Source organism: Vidua chalybeata, chromosome 12, assembly GCF_026979565.1.
Source record: "Vidua chalybeata isolate OUT-0048 chromosome 12, bVidCha1 merged haplotype, whole genome shotgun sequence".
Taxonomy (NCBI): Eukaryota; Metazoa; Chordata; class Aves; order Passeriformes; family Viduidae; genus Vidua; species Vidua chalybeata.
The window spans coordinates 6051361-6070534 of record NC_071541.1 but is presented as its reverse complement, the minus strand read 5'-3'; the positions used below and the strand labels follow the sequence as shown (position 1 = coordinate 6070534).

The 19174-nt window shown below is 47.4% G+C and overlaps 2 protein-coding genes across 3 annotated transcripts in view; one reads left to right on the top strand and one right to left on the bottom strand.

Moving 5' to 3' along the window:
• The window catches only part of SLC25A26 (solute carrier family 25 member 26), an 83033-nt gene extending 80718 nt beyond the window's left edge, over positions 1-2315 (top strand). For both annotated transcript variants that reach the window (XM_053953541.1, XM_053953540.1), the window contains one exon: positions 1861-2315. In XM_053953541.1, coding sequence (XP_053809516.1) covers positions 1861-1957 — 97 coding nt within the window. In that variant the 3' untranslated portion in view covers positions 1958-2315. The remainder of the gene's footprint in view (positions 1-1860) is intronic.
• Positions 2316-4779: 2464 nt separating this feature from the next.
• LRIG1 (leucine rich repeats and immunoglobulin like domains 1) overlaps positions 4780-19174 on the bottom strand; it is a 92121-nt gene continuing 77726 nt past the window's right edge. Inside the window, 8 exon segments of the mRNA XM_053954038.1 lie at positions 4780-8910; positions 9080-9376; positions 10461-10607; positions 11204-11326; positions 12600-13019; positions 13988-14269; positions 14897-15217; positions 17350-17513. Of these exon segments, the coding sequence (XP_053810013.1) occupies positions 8678-8910; positions 9080-9376; positions 10461-10607; positions 11204-11326; positions 12600-13019; positions 13988-14269; positions 14897-15217; positions 17350-17513 (1987 nt within the window). The 3' untranslated portion in view covers positions 4780-8677.

Below are 19174 nucleotides of genomic sequence, written 5' to 3'. Positions count from 1 at the left end.
CATGCACAGAGAAAGCCTCTGTTGCTGGGCAGCCCCTCGAGGGGAGGAGAGCAGAGAGAATTCTCTTTGGGGAGTAGAGAAGGGTCCTGTCTCTGGGGGAATTTTGCCTGGCAGCCAAGCAGGGCAGAGAAAGCCTCCACCACTGGGCTGCAAGTTACACACAGAGCTTTTTTCAGCACTAGGCCCTCTGTGCTGTGTCCAAGCCCTGCATTGCCTTGCCCTTTTTCCCAGGGAAGTGGTAGAATCAGCATCCCTGCAAGTGTTCAAAACGTGTAACTGTGGTGCTTGGGGACACGGGTTAGTGGTGGGCTTGGTAGTGCTGGGTCATTTTGGGTTTGTCCTTTTTCAACCTAAGTGATTCAATGATCCAAAGGGTAACTGCAGGAGTCCTGTTAGGAATTGAGGAGTGGCAGAGTGCCAGGTGAAGTCTGCAGACAGAGACCAAATCCAGCTAGACAGCAGACCTCTGCCCACCAGAGCGCTTTCTGATGGGGCCAGCAGAAATAAACCAAATTTATCTCATCTGCTGATGGAGGCAGGCATAGCCCAGCAGAGACCAGTTTGGATCAGACCTGCCACAGAGCTCTGCTCTTTGGATTTGGGACCTCCCTGCAGCTGTTCAGCTCTGCCCTCACACAGAAAGGGAGCCCATGGGGGAAGCCTGGATTGGAGAGGCTGCGGGTGGCAGGTGGGAACAGGAAACTGGGAGAAGCAGGGCCAGGATTCTTGGAAGTGATGGTTAGTAATAGGGGCTGCCAGGGATGCAGCTTCTGGGTAACTCAGTTATGGGCCCCTGTTTGTTTAATAGCTCTGTCTCGAGTGGGCTGTTCTGGAAACGAATGTCTGCCCCTGCTCCCGTAATGAGGCTCCCTAATTCGGCAGGAGAGGGATGCTGTGTGCTGCTCCCTAGGATTTGCCCTATCAGTGCTCTGTCCATACATGCCTTGTACAAATTACTCTGTTTTAAAGCTGTCATTATGGTAATAGGCCCAATTGCTGTCTAGTAAAGCCATAAAATGTTTCCATCTGCCTGTGTGCTCCAGGCTCCTTAGCAGAGCTCATTACTGCCAGAGGTTTCCCTGTGCAGCCAGCTCCTGAGCAGCCAGGTCTCACCAGGAATTACGGCGTGTCCCACTGTGGACACCCTCTTAGCAGGGACCATGCAGTGCTTGGGAAAGCCAGGGACAGGATCCCTGTGGAGCTCAGCCAGGCTGAGTGCCACAGATCTGGAAGGGGGGTGGGATGCCAAACGGATTCGAATTTAGTCCTTGCTTGCCACAAAGGAAGCCTGTAGTCCTCTGGGAGGATACACTGGCCTGTCCTGAAGTTGTTAAACCAGCTGTGAGTTTAGATGTGTCAAGCAATTGGCTTTGCACGAGCTTCCTGTTAATTTCAAATAACTATGAAGATCAGGCACCTAAAAAGGTGGCAGCTGAAGGTGCCACAAATGGAATATTTCTGCTCCCTCATGGCTGTTGTGTGTTCCTGGGAATGAGCCACTGCAGTGAGCAGGGCTGTCTCTGCACGGGGGAGCCCCTGGCCCCGAGAGGCTGTGGGGGCAGTGGAGGACAGGGTGTTCCCACCTGTCTGCAGCTCTTTGTGGCCATGTGCCTGAGCTCCCCATTCCAGTGGTCCATAATGGCCTCTGCCTTGTCCTTCTGCACCCGAGGAGTGTGGAGAGGGGTTAAAAACCACAAGCCTTGGGAGTGCTGTGTTAGGGAAGTCCAGACAGATCCCTGCAGTGAGTAGCGGGGTGGGATTTAAGAAACCAGCAAGAGAGAGTTTTTCTTGGCTTTGTTTTGCGAAGCCCCTGCATCCGCTCCCCGCTCATCTCTCAAAGTGCTTTTCCTTTGCCTTCAGCTTGTTCGCAGGTGTTGTCCCACGGATGGCAGCCATCAGCCTGGGAGGCTTCATCTTCCTGGGGACATACGAGAAGACTCGGCAGCTGCTGCTCTGAGCCAGCCCGGCCGATCCTGCCCGGGGAGAAGCCGCCGAGGCGGAGGAGGAGCCGGGCTGGGAGCAGAGCCTTCCTCCCGCACCCCTCACAGCAGCTGTCCTGCAGGCTGAGAGCCACTCTCCCTGCTAGAGAAAAGTAAATCCTCCAATAATCCAGCTTCCCAAACATGAAATTTTCCTGCATGGAAAGTGGGTGAGGTAATTTTGAAGAGTTGTGCCAAAAAAGTAATGTTTGGGGGGTAAACAGCTAATTACGGTGGCTGCAAAAGGCATTATTAGAACTCCTACAGGGAAAGTGTTTTGGAAAGCTCTGGCTTGGGGGCTGAGTGGGGAGGCTGAAATAAAGCAAGTTTTCATCATTCAGTGGCACCTGCCTCGTAACAGGGGAGGGGAAGAGCCGATAGAGTTACAGCCTGCTGCCCTCCAACAGCACCAAAAGGATCCTGGCTTGGGAGAACTCTTTGTAAAAGACAATCATCCATTTGTTTCTGATTCGAGCTGTGTTTGTGGAAGTTTATATTCCTGTTTATACCTACAGGTGGTCAGCAAGCATTCCTGTGTGGGAGCCAGTGCAGCTTTATTAATCACACTCATATTTCTCCAGTAAAAGCACAGGCTTGTATTATTTTACAGCTGTGCTTGTGCAAAGACACGGAGCTCTGCCTTCTTTTGCTCTTCATCCCTCAGCTGCTGAAGCAGCAGGAGGATGGAAGTGGTGAAGCCTAGGGGGCAAGCTGGGAGGGCAATGCAGGGAGAACATCAGAGTTCTGCTGCTGTAGGGGTGGATCCTGAGGGCTCTCGGGGGGTTGCTGGCAGGCAAAACTCTGCTGCTGTTCTCATGTAGGAAACAGAAGCTGCAGCAGCCAAAATGGTGCGAGGATGAGTGTGATGAAAAGACCTTATTGGAATTACTCAACATTATCACCAGACTCGGTGCTGGGGGTTTGCAGCACCAGCTTGGCTGAGCGGTGGCTGGGGAGGTTTAGCTGTGGAGGGTGTTTGTGTGGGCAGGCAAAGCCAAGGGGCTGTGGTGGGTGATGGTTCCCTGCATGGCTCTGGGCTGGGCCATGGGCAGCTCCTCACACAGGAGAGCAGTGGTGCCACAGGGCCCTGGGACTGAGCCGTGCCGGCTCACTCGTCCTGCTGGCACCGTCCCTGTCATCCCAACACTGATGTGCCAGGGGTGATGTGCTGCCCTAGGCTGCTGTAATTTACCTGTGAGGCTGTTCCCCTCATGAGGACAATGTACAGGTGTTTGGAGTCCAGGGAGAGGGAGAACAAATGCCAGACCAGGTCAGTGGCCTGATCAGGGGACACCAGTGACACCAGAGCCCCTGCCCGGAGTGCCTACAGCACAGGCTGGATGTTTTATTACACTGCTATCCATGACAGGGTAGTAAGACTTTTTAGAGGCCAAAACTTAGCAAACAATTGGCAGACAAGTAAAACATACAGAACAAAGGACATAATTCTTAAAAATAATCTTCAATTAAAATGGGGAATTCAGCCAAGTCCCATGTTGGCTGGTTGGTAACACTCCTCGTTACCATGGCTTGGTGAAGCTGTGCTTCCTGCCACTTTGAGGCTGTCTCTTTTATGACATTCTATATATACATATAGCACATTCAATTTTAGGGGCTGGGAAGGGAGGGAGATTTATTACTCTGTCTCAAAAATCTATTTTCTATTGAAGCTCTTTAAACATGGTGAGGGGGTTAGCACTGCAGTTGATGCATTTAATTACTTGAGCTGTAAATAATCATCTTTATGTTGTTGGGTCCAAATGGTGCATTTTTTTTGTTGTTTTTATTTAATATTGCAGAATCAGTTTTTGTCATCACCTTTTTTTTTTTAATTAAAATAAAAAATCCCAACCAAGCAGCCAAATTGTTTTAGCCAGCCTAGTGGTGGAAGGGGACAGACCTCAAGTGATTGCCCTTCCTCTGTGCCAGTGGAACAGCTCTGCACCACAAGAAAGCCAAAGGTACCTGGGAATGGCAGCAGGCAACTGACAGCCCCAGCAGGTGGCCAGGGCTGTTCTGCATGCACCAGGTTTGCCTAATATGGATGAAAAAGACATTTTTAGTTTTGGGACCTGTGGGGAGAAAAAATAGACGAAAAAATGCATGGATTCCCCTATGACTGTTTGCCTTAGGTTTTAGCAATGTTTTATTTCAAGTTTACCCAAATTTAATGTAGCCCATTACTAGGATAAAGTGGGAGAACAACTTAAATTTTACACCAGGCACCAGCCTCTTAAAACCTCTCTCAATTTAAAAAAAAATTAACTCCTAGATGTGTTAAGGAACTTTGAGTATTCTCAGACAACTTGCTTTATACCCAAAGTGATAATTTCAAGGGGGAATTAGTTTTAATTTTTAAAAAATCTACAGAAGCTGAATTGAGATTTTTAGTTAAAGCAGGAATGCAGGCTTAGGTCCAAAGCTACCTCTGGAGTTTCCACCCAGGGTGGGGTTGGGGTTTGGGAACACCAGAGGTGTTCACAACTGCAGCTGGGTCTGGTGCTGTCCTGGCCCTGTTTTTACTTGCCCACATGCACACACACACCCCCACCCCTCATCTGTTCTGTTCTCACTGCCAAGATAGGGGACTTGCCAGATACTAAAGCAAGCTGATATATTGGAAATGTATTTCTTACAAGTTCTGTATTGTATTCTTCAATCCAGCCCCAAATTCTACCCCATCCACATGCCAGGCTGTCAGAGCCTCACGCTGTTCCCCAGGATCTCATGGCCCAATTTCAAGAGCAGGTACTTTGGCAGTTAATCTCCATTTTCATAAGAGAAAGACAGGAAAGAAATATAGCAATGGATTAGAATTTTATTTAATTTTCAACTGAAACTCCCAAAAGCTCACTCTCAACAGATCAGCCGTAATATTATAAATGAACCTTTATTAAAGACACTTCAATGCCGTTTGTTAGACACTTCAATATCTTACATGTTTTTCAATGTACAACATTGTACCAAATTCTCTAATAAATAAATAAATTTGTACACAAAAGTAATACTTCCTCTTTCACATTGCCTCTTAGAAGCAGCAAATTCACATATTTAGTGGAAGTCATAACATTAGGCAGTTAACTTTATTCAGAAACATTATTTTCAATGTTAACATGGCAAATATGCTTTTGTATGTGCACTGGTGATGACATTTCTGCCAGCAAAACGAGCCCATTGAATCATTCTCATCTTCCCCATGTCCCTGCTTCCATGAGTTAGTTCTGGAGCACTTTTCCCTTCAGCAAAGGGAAAACTGTGCTCGGTTTATAATTTTCTAACATCCATTTCCTCTGCTCTGAATAAACTTGGCACTCAACATAATTCGCCACCTGTCTCAAAGTGCAAACGTGTCAATAGTCAGGGACTGGGACAGACAGGTACTGGCTGAATTATGCCTGGCTTCATGCAGGGGCAGCTGCTGCTCTCCCTGACCCTCAGGGCCTGAGGTCTTTCCCTTACAGGAGCTGGTGGCTCCTCAAGCTAAGGCTGGTAGGACCAGCTTGTAATAAAACCAAGGGGCAGCTTGCAGCCACTCCCTGAAACCCCACAGGTGCAGCAGCACTGGGGCAGATCCCTCAGTGATGGATCTAAAGTGAACATGAAGTGTTTCTGCCCTTTGTCCCTGCTGCTTGTTCTGAACCACAGTCCTGGCAAAGGTGGATGCCCAGACTTGGCCTTAGTGGAACTGGTATTTGAGTTGCTCCCAAGGAAAAAAGTAACAACAACCCCTCCCACCCATGATAAACCTGCCCCAAAGTAGTCATCACCAGAGTTAGCAACCTCATGTTAGCAGAACTCAAATCACAAAGAACTGGGAGTCCTCCCTCCACAGGTACCAACAAACACCAACAGAAAGCAACCTTTCTATAAATAAAAAGCATCATTGTGAAGTCAGAAGTGATAAAGATCTGTTTGACAGAGGTGGGCATTTCTTTATACCCCCCCCCCCATTAAAGGATGAACTTCAAAGACCACATAAAAACATCTGGGTCATTTCCACTTAAAAGTCTATTCAACCATGAATCCACAGTTTTCCTTATAAAACAAGTGTATTTCTAACTAGCCCAGAATTGCTACACAAGGCAGCATAACTCACTTTAAGGTGATATTTTCATATAGAGAGTCTGGCTGTTCAACTACAAAGTGTAATATTGTGTTGAAGGGAAAAAAAAAAAGCATTGGATGAATTAGTGATACAGCTGTCCCCTTAGGAGTACAGTTTAGTTTTGTTGTCAAAACAGCTCTATGGTTTCAAACCCCCCAGAACAGATGTGGTTTTCGGGTGTGAAAATGTGTTATTCTGGCACAGGTTATTTATTCTAAACAGGGCAAGGCTGGATTGCTGCACACACCTCAGACAGGTAGAGCTGGGTCCTTTGGGAGGGGAAGGGCCTGTGGTGAGGGCTGTGGTGCTCAGTGCTGTGCACACATGGCAGGTAAAACCTCTGTGATGACGTGTTTGAGAGGTGCAATGTTATGAGACCACCCCTGGTTTACTGCACAAGTTATTTATTTTGGTAACAACTTCTCCCCAGTCAAAACAGCCTTTTCCTCTGGTTGTTTTGGGGCTCTGCACTGTTGAAGAGTTATTTAGTGCCTCCTGTGTGGTCCACTCTATAGTCTCACACAGTCACAGTTCAAATACTAATTTTTATAAAGTTTTGAAAAATAATGGAATTTTAGTTCTTCCACCAAGAGGAGAATATCAGGTTGCTATGTAATTGCTCACTGCTTTTTTTATTTATAAATTTCACTTGACACGGTTGAAGATCTCTGTTATTAAATGTGTTAAGTACAATAAATTTCTAAGGGGAAGGAAATTTGTGCTAAGTAATCCAATTGAATCACAGAAAGTATTGGATTGGAAGGGATAGAATCACAGGATTAACTAGGTTGGAAGAGACCTTTGAGATATTCAAGTCCAACCTACGGCCTAACACCACCTTATCATCTAAACCATGGCTAAGTGCCAGATCCAATCTTTTTTTAAACATGTCCAGGCACGGTGACTCCACTGTCTCTCTGGGCAGCCCATTCCAACGTCCAATCACTTTCTGTGAAGAAATTTTTTTCCTAATGTCCAGCCTAAACTTCCCCTGGCAGAGCTTAAGGCTGTGTCCTCTTGTCCTGTCGCTGGTTGCCTGAGAGAAGAGCCCAACCCCACCTGGCTACAGCCACATTTCAGGGCCTCCTTTTCTCCAGGCTGAACACCCCCAGCTCCCTCAGTCGTTCCTCACAGGAATTGTGTTCCCAGCCCCTCTCCAGCCTCGTTGCCTCCTCTGGACACGTTGCAGCATCTCAATGTCTTTCCTAAAACTGAGGGGCCAGAGCTGGACACAGCACTCGAGGTGTGGCCTCACCAGTGCTGAGCACAGGGGCAGAATGACTTCCCTGCCCCTGCTGGCCACACCATTCCTGATCCAGGCCAGGAGCCATTGGCCTTCTTGGCCACCAGGGCACACTGCTGGCTCATGTTCAGCCAGCTGTCAACCAGTGTCCCCAGGTCCCTTTCTGCCTGGGCACTGTCCAGCCCCTCTGTCCTCAGCCTGTAGCGCTGCAGGGGTTGTTGTGGCCAAAGTGCAGGACCCAGCACTTGGATTTGTTAAACTTCATGTTGTTGGATTTAGCCCATCTATCCAGCCTGTCCTGACCTTAAAGATGATCTTGTTCCAGCCCCCTTCCACAGGCAGGGAGACCTTTCATTTGTCCAGGTTGCTCAGAGGTCCATCCAGCCTGAACACCTACAGGGATGGGACATCTGCAGCTTCTCTGGCAACCTCTACCAGTGCCTCACCACCCTCACAGGGAAGAATTTCAATTTCTTCTGTTTCTAACCTAAATTTCCCCCTTTTCACTCTGAACCCATTACTTCTTACATTGAGGGCACCAGAACTGTGTGCAGAACCCCAGGTGGGGCCTCACCTGAGTGGAGCAGAGGAGAAGAATCTGCTGCCCACAATGCTCTGGATGCAGGCCAGGACATGGTTGGATTTCTGGGCTGTGAGCACACATGGCCAGGGCACGTCCAGCCTCTGATCCACCAACACTCCCAAGTCCCTCTCCACAGGGCTGTTCCTGGTCACTTTTCCACCCAACCAGTACCTGGGATTGCCCCAGCCCCAATGTACATGGTGTAAAGGAACTTCCACTGAAAAGAGGATAATCCCTTTGGAACAGTCTGGCTTTTAAAAGTTTTGTTTATGCATTTAAGGCACCAGAATTATTTGTCTCACAAAGTTTAACAGCAACCTGATACTGAAAACAATATTGCCAAAATTGTAAAATTTCACTCAGTTTTCCATGCACTAAAGATTAAAATAGCCTCTGTAAAAGATATATATATTTTTATATATATATTTATATATGAAAACTCTTATGTACAATTGTATCAAATACTTTTCTCTTTACACAATAATCCCTTGCATTTATGTGCTTCATATGCAAGTTGACTTTTGAACACTTCATACTTCTCAGGGAAGTTTTAAACTATGTACAATCAGGTGACGCTCGAACAGGACTTTGTTCCCCATACAAGCTTGTTTCTCATACCTCAGTTGGTTGCCTTTGCCAGGCCATCAGTTCAAGATTCGAGGTAGAAGTAAGTAGCCTATATACTCTGTGCAAAAAAAAAAAAAAAAAAAATTTAAAAAAAGTAATAGTGTGTTTGTTGATTTGCACATGGCAGCCAGTCTGTGCTCTCAGTCCAGAGACCTGTTGGGTAGCTTGGGCTCGTGAGCGGAGTCACGGGGCTGGGCTGTGGTGCTGTTGGGCAGGAGAGCCTGCTCCACCTCTGCTTCCCTCTGCAGATCCAGTAGTGCTGGGGATAGTTCAGGAAGCACGTTCAGTTGCTTTAATGACCCTCCTGCAGGTGAAGCTCTCACCAAATTAAGGTTGTTAAGCTCTGAAGGCTTTGCTGCTGCTTGTGAAGAGCCTGCAAAACCCCAAAGGAGCAGCATGGTTAGGTGAAGCTCAGCCTGCCAAGCACTTCCATCCTCCATGGCCCTGGAGATCTTTCCCAACTTTAATAAATCTGTTCTATGCTCAAACCAACATGGGGCTGGTGGCCCCAGGACCAGAGGTGACCCCGAGGAAGGACGTACCGCGCGTGTCCGCGAGCAGCGCGCCGGCCGTGCCCTCCGGCCTTATCCTGTCGTGGTTGCTGGGGTACAGGGTCCCGTCTGTTTCCACCCTCTTGCCACTGGCAATCCCGTTGCAGGGCTGAGCATGGAGAAGGCTGGTGCCTGCACCCCTCTTCCTATGGTGCTCCCTGCTGCTCAGTGCATTGGGGTGGGTGTTCTCCACAGTCTTTAGGCTCTCCGAGTCCTTGGGGTAGATGTGCACGTTCACGCTGTCCGTGCTGCCGCTGCACTCCGTGCACACCACGGGCAGCCCATAGCCTTTGGGGGAGGAAGGGAAAATCAACAAGGTAAGAGGAGCAGCTGGAAGTGGCCAGCACTGGAGCACACAAATCATGGCAGGAAAGGGCAGTTCTGTGTAGTTCACTGAGGGAATCTCTCGCTAAATAATGTGGACACTTCGTGGTCTTACACAGGGCTATTACCCACCATCACTCCAGGTAGTTCCAATTAACAGCTTTAGTTAGGGATTCTTTTTCACTCCAAAGTACTTGTAACTTTCTTTTTTTAAAAATAAAGTATGCATTTATTTCCTTTTCCAGACTTTCTAATCAGGGTAGAAGTGCAAAGTGAAACTTTACTGTAGCTGCTTTAAAATACCAAGTTACCTTTCTTAATTTTGCGCTGCTGCTTTACAGGGAGCAGCATCAGCTTGCACTGTTATCTCAAGATATGTTATTACTGGTAGTGGGAACAACAGATGAGCAGAATTCAAAGTGGCAAGGAGTTTGTAAATGTTGAAAGTTAATCTCCTTAGTGCACTCAACAACTTTCCATTATTAAACTTTACATTTGTTTCTCCTAGAGAGAAAATTTGTTTCATTGGCTGATTTTCTGTGATTTTTACAATACAGTGTGAGAACAGAAAACACATCCTAAAAATAGAAAAGTATGAGTGGAACACCATAGAAATTGGCAAAGAGCAGAGGCAGGTGTAGTGCCCAAAACAACCTTTAAAATTTCAAAATAAATTAAAAAGCTGAGCTTTGAAGTCAACAGCCCTTTTAAAAGAGCATGAAAAAATTTAACAGTTTCAGTTTTGAAAGTGCTCTCATAATTTAAGAATATTTCAAATCAAAATTCCCATCAGCCAGCTGCACAGAATGGCAGTTGGGAGCTTTACTCTGCCTCTTTCTGACAGTTCCTCAAATTCCAGCTACCCAAGCTTGAGAGAGGATCAAAGCAAGCAGAAGAAAGTAAATTTTCTGTGCTTCCACCTGAGAATCATTCTGAGCTTTTTTTTTTCTCTGAAGGTAACAATTTCTTGTGTTAATGCTGCCTGACTTGGAGGGTTTTGTGATCTGCACAGACACGAAATGCCTTCCCAGATTAATGGGTTTTGTACCTGTCTTCTCTGGAACAAGCATTCCATCGGCCATGTCCTCAGTTTTCCAAGTGTCTTTATTATAGCTGATACACAGCTTGGGCTGTCTACAACCTACAGCAGGAGCTTCAACATCTGGACACCTTCCAACATCAGCCTGACACATCCCTGTAACAAACAAACCATCTGGGTAAAGATCACAGCCAGCTGCTCACAGTTAAATGACTTGTTGGTCTTACACTGGAAAAGGGATTAAAAAATAGAAATGAAGATAATAGATAATTTTCAGCCAACATTTAACAGAAAAAATGCTGCACAATCTCAGGAGGATCTTGGTTCAGAACTCTTAACTTCTCCTCCCTAATGTGCCGTGTTCAAATAGTGTAAAACCCCAACATTTAATTTCAAAGCCTGAAGGCAGGGACAGGCAATGTAAATGCAATTTCTGGTATGACTATGGGTAACTCTGCTGCCAAAAAAAGACTCCAAAGTTAGCAAACAACCAGTCCTTAGGGCCTGACTGAGCAGTTTCTGAGGCAGTCAGGAACACTTTCTGAGGCTTGTAGGAACACTTACACCTGGGAGAGGAGAGCTCTGTGAAGTCAAACACAGATCCCTGCTCTGCATAAATGCAGGAGTTACATTATAAAGATCTCCCAGATAACTCAGAACAAACACAAACACAGAAGTACTCTGGGCTGAGATTTCTACCTCCCATATCAAGTTCAGATGCAGCATTACAGAATAACTGAACCATTTCTCACCATTGCTGTCAATGTGCCCATTGGGCTGCTGGGTGTCCACTCCAATGGCCACTTCCTGGCGCTCCGAGAGAGTCCCTTGGGAGGACAAGTAGCTTGGCACATCAGGAGGCACAATAGTCTCATCTAGAGCAATGGGAGAGCAGAAAAATCAACTCCCAGCAGGATTTTCAAAGTAAATTCACATTTTCAAGGGGGATTTGGGATCAGATCTAGAACCAGTTATTTTCTGTAGGTGCACTGGAAACTGAACTATCTAAATATTCCCTTCCCCTCAGAAGCCCCATTGCTGATTTTTCAAAGCTTAAAGCTGTGGGAGGGTGTGCTGATAAAGGCACTTAGAGTGTTTGCACGTGGCATGGTCAGTACATAGAAGGTGGAGTAGAACTATTTGTTCAGAGTAAGTAAATCCTTCTCTTTCCCCTGAAATTAAGTCCTTCCTTTTACTTCTGCCTTCTGAAGTCAAGAGTAAAAATATTCTGCAGAACAGGGTGTCTGATTCTCTTAAGCAGGAAATAAGTCTTAAACCTCTTGGCTTTCTTCATTTTCTATCAGGCAATTTCAGCTTCCCTTGCCACACAAAACCAAGTGAAACTCAATTATATCGAGCACGAAGCCCTGGGTTTTGAGGACTAAAAAAAGGAGTTATAAAAGAATCCCACTATTACATCACACTGCTAATAGGTTATCCAAGATTTCCTACCTAGCCCATGTCTTTAAAAATCCTTTTGTAGTCTATCTAAAGGTAAGCATAGCTGGAAGGCTGGAAATTCCAAGCAGGCTGGGAAAGCCTTAGGTTGATTCTTCCATACTTCTGTTTTGTTCAGAGGCTGCATAAGGAGGGCAGGAAACTTTATTTTCACTGCAACACTTATTTTAGTGCCAAATTATCCCCTCTGAGTATCGGGAGAAAGCAATAAATGCTAATTCTTCCTCTAAAATGTAACAGATACCCCCCCATCATCAGGGCTAGCTCTCATACCCAACATGGAAGAAGGGATTCCAGCTTCTAAGATTAATTTTTCAAGTTTTGACTTCTAAGTGTTTGAAAATACAGATTTCCAAAAAGTAAGACAGGTTCTCAACATCGTGGACATCATCCGGACTACCCCAAAATTATCATTTATGGTCATGGAAAACCAAAGTAGCAAAGCAATGGCTGGAACTACTGCCAAGTGGAAAAGACCTTCCTGAAGAGCAAGCCAAGGGGAGAAATGCAGCTCTGAACATGCTTCAGCAGCAAGTGAGAGCTGGTTCCAGCCCTGTGAGCCAAGAGAACCAGGGAGATAAGCCAGCTGCAGTTCAGTGGATTGTGAGGCTCCCTGAGGAGCAGGCTCAGCCTCGGTGGGATGTCTGGCAGCACGAAAGGTTAGAGGGGGCCTCAGGACACTGCAGCTACCTGTGTTGGTGACACTGTACTCTTCACTCTTCTTCCTGGTCTGGTAGATGATGCAGACCCAGACCAGGGAGGTGAGCACGATGCTGCAGACCACGGCGATGGTGATGATGCCCACGGTGGTGCGGTCCTTGCGGCAGCCCAGCGCCTGCAGGATGCTGACGTGGCTGTGCGCGCGCTCCGTGCCCAGCGTGTTGGACATCTCACACGTGTACTTCCCCGCGTCCTCCAGCACCACGTTCCTCACGATCAGCAGCTGGTTGCCCGAGGTGAAGTGGTGCCTTTCTGTCACCACCAGGGGCTGGTCACCTTTCAGCCAGGTGATGCGGGGTGGGGGGCTCCCCGTGGCTTTGCACTGGAGAGCCACGGTCTCACCGACGGACACCACGTGATCTTCCAGTGGATGGACCAAAGACGGTGTCTCTGCAGGAGAACAAACACAGAAATTAATTTTTAGGGACAGCGTAACAACAGATTTAACAGCACTGAATGTTCCTCGTGCTCCTGCAGACACAGCAATGCACGAAGCAGGCACGTGCTCAGGAACATGGCAGCTGTACACCACAACAGATCTAACAACCACAGCCAAGGCCCCGCTTCCCACAATCAACTGGTGTTAAGTTTTCCCAACAAGAAACTTCTGAAGATGTGGGCCAACAGCTGAAATGTGAATTATTTCACAGAGCAAGAGAGATGAAGTGCAATTTCCTTTTGAAGTAATTTTCCCAGACAGCAAACAGGCTGGTTGGAGGGGCTTCCTTGGCACAAGAGGAGATGTGACTTACAGCTCCTTCTCTTACTTAACAGGTATTTTTCATTAGTGAACTACAGTGTAAAAGAATGAAACAAGACTAAGCAGACCATTTGACTCTGTCTCTCTTTTATCTCCATCTGGTAAAGAGCTTGAATGGCCATCCCTCCCAGCTCCCACTTGCACTCAGCCTTCTGAGGCACCGGTGATGCCTTTTTGGGACTACCTAAAAACAGAGGCCAGACAAAATTAAGGGAATAAAAGCAGTTATATTCATTGAAGGGACTTCAGGTTCATTTAGGGCAGATGAAGCGCCCCCAGAGGCTACACCCAAAAATGGATGATGGGTCACAGGTTTTCACACTGTTATAACTTTGGTCCATTTGCATGTTGAGGGTTAATCTTCCAATTACAGCTTCAGGTAATGAAGTTTGCTTCCCCTCCCAACTCATTTTTATTTCCATCTCTTAAGGCCGGAGACAGTGAGGTGTCCTTGATTCCCAGGCCTGGAGAGGAATTGCTTTGTCTGGCCAAAATGGGACAACAGTATCTAACACTCCACATGGAGTTTAGAGTCACACACAAAAGAATTGCAGGATTACAAATACACGAAAAACATAAAAGCCAAAAGCCATCTTACCCAGCACGGTGAGGGTGGCATTGGCGAGCACGGAGCCCGCAGAGTTCTGAGCAGTGCAGCTGTAGACCCCCATGTCCTCGACCTTGACGTCGGTGATGAAGAAGACGTCGTCGTCGGGCATGACGTGCATGCGGCGCTCGCGGGCCGCGGGGAAGTCGGTGCCGCCGTCCTTCTGCCAGGCGATCTGCGGCGTGGGGTGGCCCTCGGCCGCGCACTCCAGGCGCGCCGTCGTCCCCGTCCGGCTCGTGATGTCGTGGGGAGTTTTGATAAACGATGGCAGCACTGATAAAGGAAAAGCAAGAAAAGGGCATGAGCGATTCCGTGGGGAAACACCGTCTTCTGGGCAGTGCTGTCTTCCGTCCCACAGAGGGGATTAAGGTGACAGTTGCCCACGGGCAGGAGGATGGCCACGTGCTTCTGCAGGATGAGTCTGAACTGCTGGGGACTGACCCCGTGTTTCTACAGAACACACCTGTCTGCAGAGTCCATGACACCCTCAACTCAGATCATTAGAGCTGGGATCAAAGCTAATTTTCTTTTGTGAAAACCTGGGAAAAAAATCTATTATCTCTCCTACAGAGAACTTCCAACTGCTACATCCCTCTTCTTTGCATCCCTTTGCATTTTCGTTTTCATAGGGCAAAGAATCTACCTGAGCGGCCAAAGAGCAGCAGCTCAAGCTGCTAAGAACATGCATGCTGAAGTGCTTGGCTGGATGGCAGCCAACACAAAATGGTGTGTGCTCCTCACAGGGCATTTCCCAGCATCCACTGAGATACAAACAGCTGCCGTGCAGAGGTTAAGAGCTCACCATCAGGAATGGACCCTCAGGAGCAACCGAGTCCCAAGGAATTGTACCACGTAGGAGCTGGGGCTAGAGGAGGAGAAGAGCAAGCAGCTGCCACTCACCGTTAACGGTGAGTCGGGCCTTGTTGGAGTAGGTGGAGCCGAAGTGGTTGGTGATGACGCACTGGTAGCGGCCCTCGTGCGCGAAGGTGACGTGCCGCAGGTGCAGGATGGTGGTGCACTCCATCACCTCCCCGTCCTTGGCCCGCACGTGCGCGAAGTTCTCGATCTCGGCGTTGTGCAGCATCTCGTTGTCCTTCTTCCAGGCAAACACCATGGGGGAGCTGCTGCTGCTGGCGGCCAGGCAGGTGAAGCGGATGTCCTTGCCAAGGACAGCCACCGTCGTCTCGGGCTGGATGATGATCTGTGGCTTGGGGAAATCATCTGGGAGGAAACAGCAGCAACAGTCAGCCTCCCTGACAGCCTGCTCAGACAGAGGCCACCTAGGCAGAGCTTGTCACTGGGGGATCAGGAGGGACACTGGAACAAAGCTTCTGCTCCGTGTTCAGTGCAAGTCATGCATTCAGCTCAGTTAAAGAGTGTTTGCAAAAGCTCATTTTTCCTTCTAACAGCCATGTGCAGCTCCATAGTGAGAGGGGAGACTGGAGCAAGCCAAGTGGTGAAATGAGAAATAAGCAGTGCTCTGTAGGGCAGGTGTGCCACACACAGCTCCACTGAGTCGTTGGTTTACGTGGGATTGTTCCTCTGGTTCCTTCAGTGGGCTGAGATGGTCACCTAGTGACCTCAGACACCTACAAGACACCCAGCTCCTTCACCAACTGAATCTGAGAAAGATACTATAGTCTGAAGAAGATATTCAGACCATATTCAGATTGTCCTTCCTTGTACAATCCATGCATGAAGAGCACGACTGAACTTAAAACCTCACCTCCAGACCTGTATTGGCATGAAGCAGGAGAGGAGAGGGCACTTAAAGGGCTGCAAGTGTCACCTCCTGGGAAAATCACCCAGAGGAGGTTTTAGTGAGGTGGAGATTGGTCTCTTCTCCCAGGCAGTAAGACAAGAGGCAATGGCCTCAAGTTGTGCCAGGAGAGGTTTAGATTAGCTAATAGGAAACATTTTTTTTCCCCAAAAGGGCTGTCAGGCACCTGAACGGGCTGCCCAGGGACCAGGGAGGTGGTGGAGTTACCATCCCTGGAGGTATTTAAAAGATATTTAAAAGGTATTTAAAAGTGTCAATGTGGCACTCAGGGCCGTGGTTTAGTGGTGTGTTTGGCTGTAGTAAGTTAATGGTAAGTAAGTTCAAGATCTTAGAGGTCTTTTCCACCCTAAAGGACTCCATGCAGCCCATGCTGTCAAAGCAGAAGCAGCTGTATTTGCCTGTCACCCGACCGGGGTGGAAAGCTTTGCACACTCTCTCTCTGCCCTGAAGACTGTTGGTTTTAGCAAGGTTCCAAGCAGATTCATTTATTAGGTTTCTACAAATGGTGTAATTTAATATTTGACTAAGGTTTAATTAAACAGCCAGGCCTCTGGAACCAGGACTACTAGTGCCTGGAGGACTTGGCAGGCACTGGGAAGCAAAGCTGCTTTTGCTTTGTGATGTTGCTGTGGGGATGGAGCTTTCAGGATCTCTTCTTCCAGATGAGCACAGCAAGCCTCCCTGACAGCCTGCTCAGACAGAGGCCACCTAGGCAGAGCTTGTCACTGGGGGATCAGGAGGGACACTGGAACAAAGCTTCTGCTCCGTGTTCAGTGCAAGTCATGCATTCAGCTCAGTTAAAGAGTGTTTGCAAAAGCTCATTTTTCCTTCTAACAGCCATGTGCAGCTCCTCCCAGGATCCTCACTGGTTGGCTCCACTGCACAGGGTTTGGCTCCCAAACCAGGCCTTTCTTTTCCCCAAAACCTGGATATGCCTGAGCAGCACTGATCTGGCCTCTTCTGATGATTTAAATTTCTTTTTCTTTATGAGAAAGGTAGTAGATGTTTATGTGTGCTGGTATTAAGTAAAGCTGCCTTGAAACCATAGCTCAGGTGCAGCAGAGGCAACTGAAGTATTTGGGTGGGCCTTACTGGCCCCAAAGAAAGCAGCTGTGATGGAAAGATTCTCCTCTGGGTTTTGTTTTTAACTCTTTGTTGTCTCCAAGAGGGAAAAAAGATGGGTGAAGAACACAAATCCACAGAAGAGCTCAGAACACTGCAGAAGGTAAAAAATTACAGCTGCAGTCCTGATACTATCAAACTGAGAGAACTGGGGAAGTGTCTGTGCAGCCCCATCTGGAAGTGGAGCAGGCCTTAGTCCCTTTTGATTTAATACTCAGGGAGCCCTGTAAGGAATACTCTGGATGCAAGCAATGCAGTGTGTGGTTTTAGTGGGAAATAAATTGTAGCCAATGACAAATTTTTTAAATGCAGGCTTGGGCTTCCTTTGATCCCACTGAATAACAAAACAAAACACAAACCCTCTCATAATAACATGCTGGTACTCAAAGAAAATGTTTCCCAAGTGACTCCTACCCTTCATACAACCTCAAAACACGCAGGCAAGACTTACCACACACAAAACTCTCTGGCTGGATGGCAAAAATGCTCTTGCTTTTCAGTGACTCAGGATGGGCACAGGTGGCCACCACAAAGGACTGCAGCTCCTTCTCCACCAACCACTGGGGCAGCCACTTCAGCTGGCAGTCGCAGAGGAAGCTGTCGCTGTTAATGTGGCTGCAGGGAAACAAAACCAACACGAGCCTGCTGTGAGCCCTGCATGGAGGGAAGGCTGGGAAGCTCACAGCCCTTTCATGTTAAACACGTTACTCCTGCCCCCCCCAGCATGGGTGGAAGGAAGAAAAAGGACTGCAGGGATGTCCTCGAGGCACTAAAGAGGTTACAGGCATGACACAATTAGACAGCATTTCATCTCCACACACAGAAACCCCCTCCTGTACTGCAGTGACACTCTGCAGCACCCTGTAATTATTAACCACGCTGGGGACCACATTCAGCACTTAGCTGCTGACCAGAGAGAGAGAGGACACCCAGCTTCCACTGTAAGGCCTCGAGTTCCCTCCACAGCAGAGCAGAAATGACCAAAGACATTTGTGTAAACCCCACAGAAACAGTAACTAGTCGGGAAAACAAAACACAAACATTTCTCAGCGTCCTGAGTTCCAGCCCCACCATTGTAGGATTCTGCAATTCTCTAATCCAACAGTAGCTTAGCACCTTCTGTTAGGAAAAGAGGTGTGAAAAAGGGGCAAAGAAAAAGGGAGCTTTGGGGTTAATGTGGGTTCTTTTTAATATTCTGGGCCAAATTATGGCTCAGCATAACTCTAAGGCCAGTGAAGAACTGCAAATTTACACAAACAGGGCATTCATACTTTGGTCTGGTTTGCAAAACTCAGTCTGATCCTTGGAATTGAATGTGAGGATGTCTCAGAGACTGGAAAATGCCCCAGAGAGAGCTCCTGTCCTGCAATCCTACAAGCTATGCAAGAGCAGGGTATCAAGAGCACAGCAGAATCCCAACTCCAGCACTGCACTATAAGATGTGAATCTCCTGCTAATTTTCTACCCAATACCTCAGGAAATCCTGAAGTTCAAAATGAGCAGGGAAGGGAAAAAGAAAAAAATTGACTGGAGAGGGAGGGAATATAGGGATTTGATTTTTCAAAGCTGTCCACTTTCCTGTTCTTCAAAGATGTGTAGCCTCTAACGTGTATGATGGCATAAAACCCTCCTGGCTACTTGGAACAGGTCAGGATCCTTCAGCACAATGCATTCTGCATGTAAATATCCCCTATCTGAACTTCTCCATTTTATAAACATTCCTTCACAATATCTGGGATCTCACTATCTCTTCCTAATAAGATCAATCTTTCATTTCAATTTTGTTTCAAGTGCCAGTGCAGAAGATAAAGTTTTTAATCACATAACAAACACACAGTGTTTATCTTCTTCACTCCCAGTCACTGGTATCGAGTGTCACTGCCAGCAGTGACCATCTGATTCCCATTTCCAATGTCAGGAGCAAGAACCTGCACCTGCCCAAATACCAAATAAATGATTTTGTGTTCCACAGACACTGCACTACTCTGGGGCATAGCAACACACTGACAGTGGATTAAATATTTATGGGGAAGAAGAGAAAAGGAAACCAGGCAAGAGTGGAAACAGTGTCTGATAACAGTGCAGAGCCCCAGCCTGGAGCACAAGCAGCAGCTCTGATAACACATCCGTATTTTTACACCAGAAGGCTGAATGACAAGTGGATGCAGTTCAAATGGTGCTTATCACTGCAGTATCAGTCCTGTGTGTGAACCCTAAACAGCAAGGGAGCAGGTGGGCCACTGGGAATTAAATCCACCATGCTGTGAGCAGGAGAG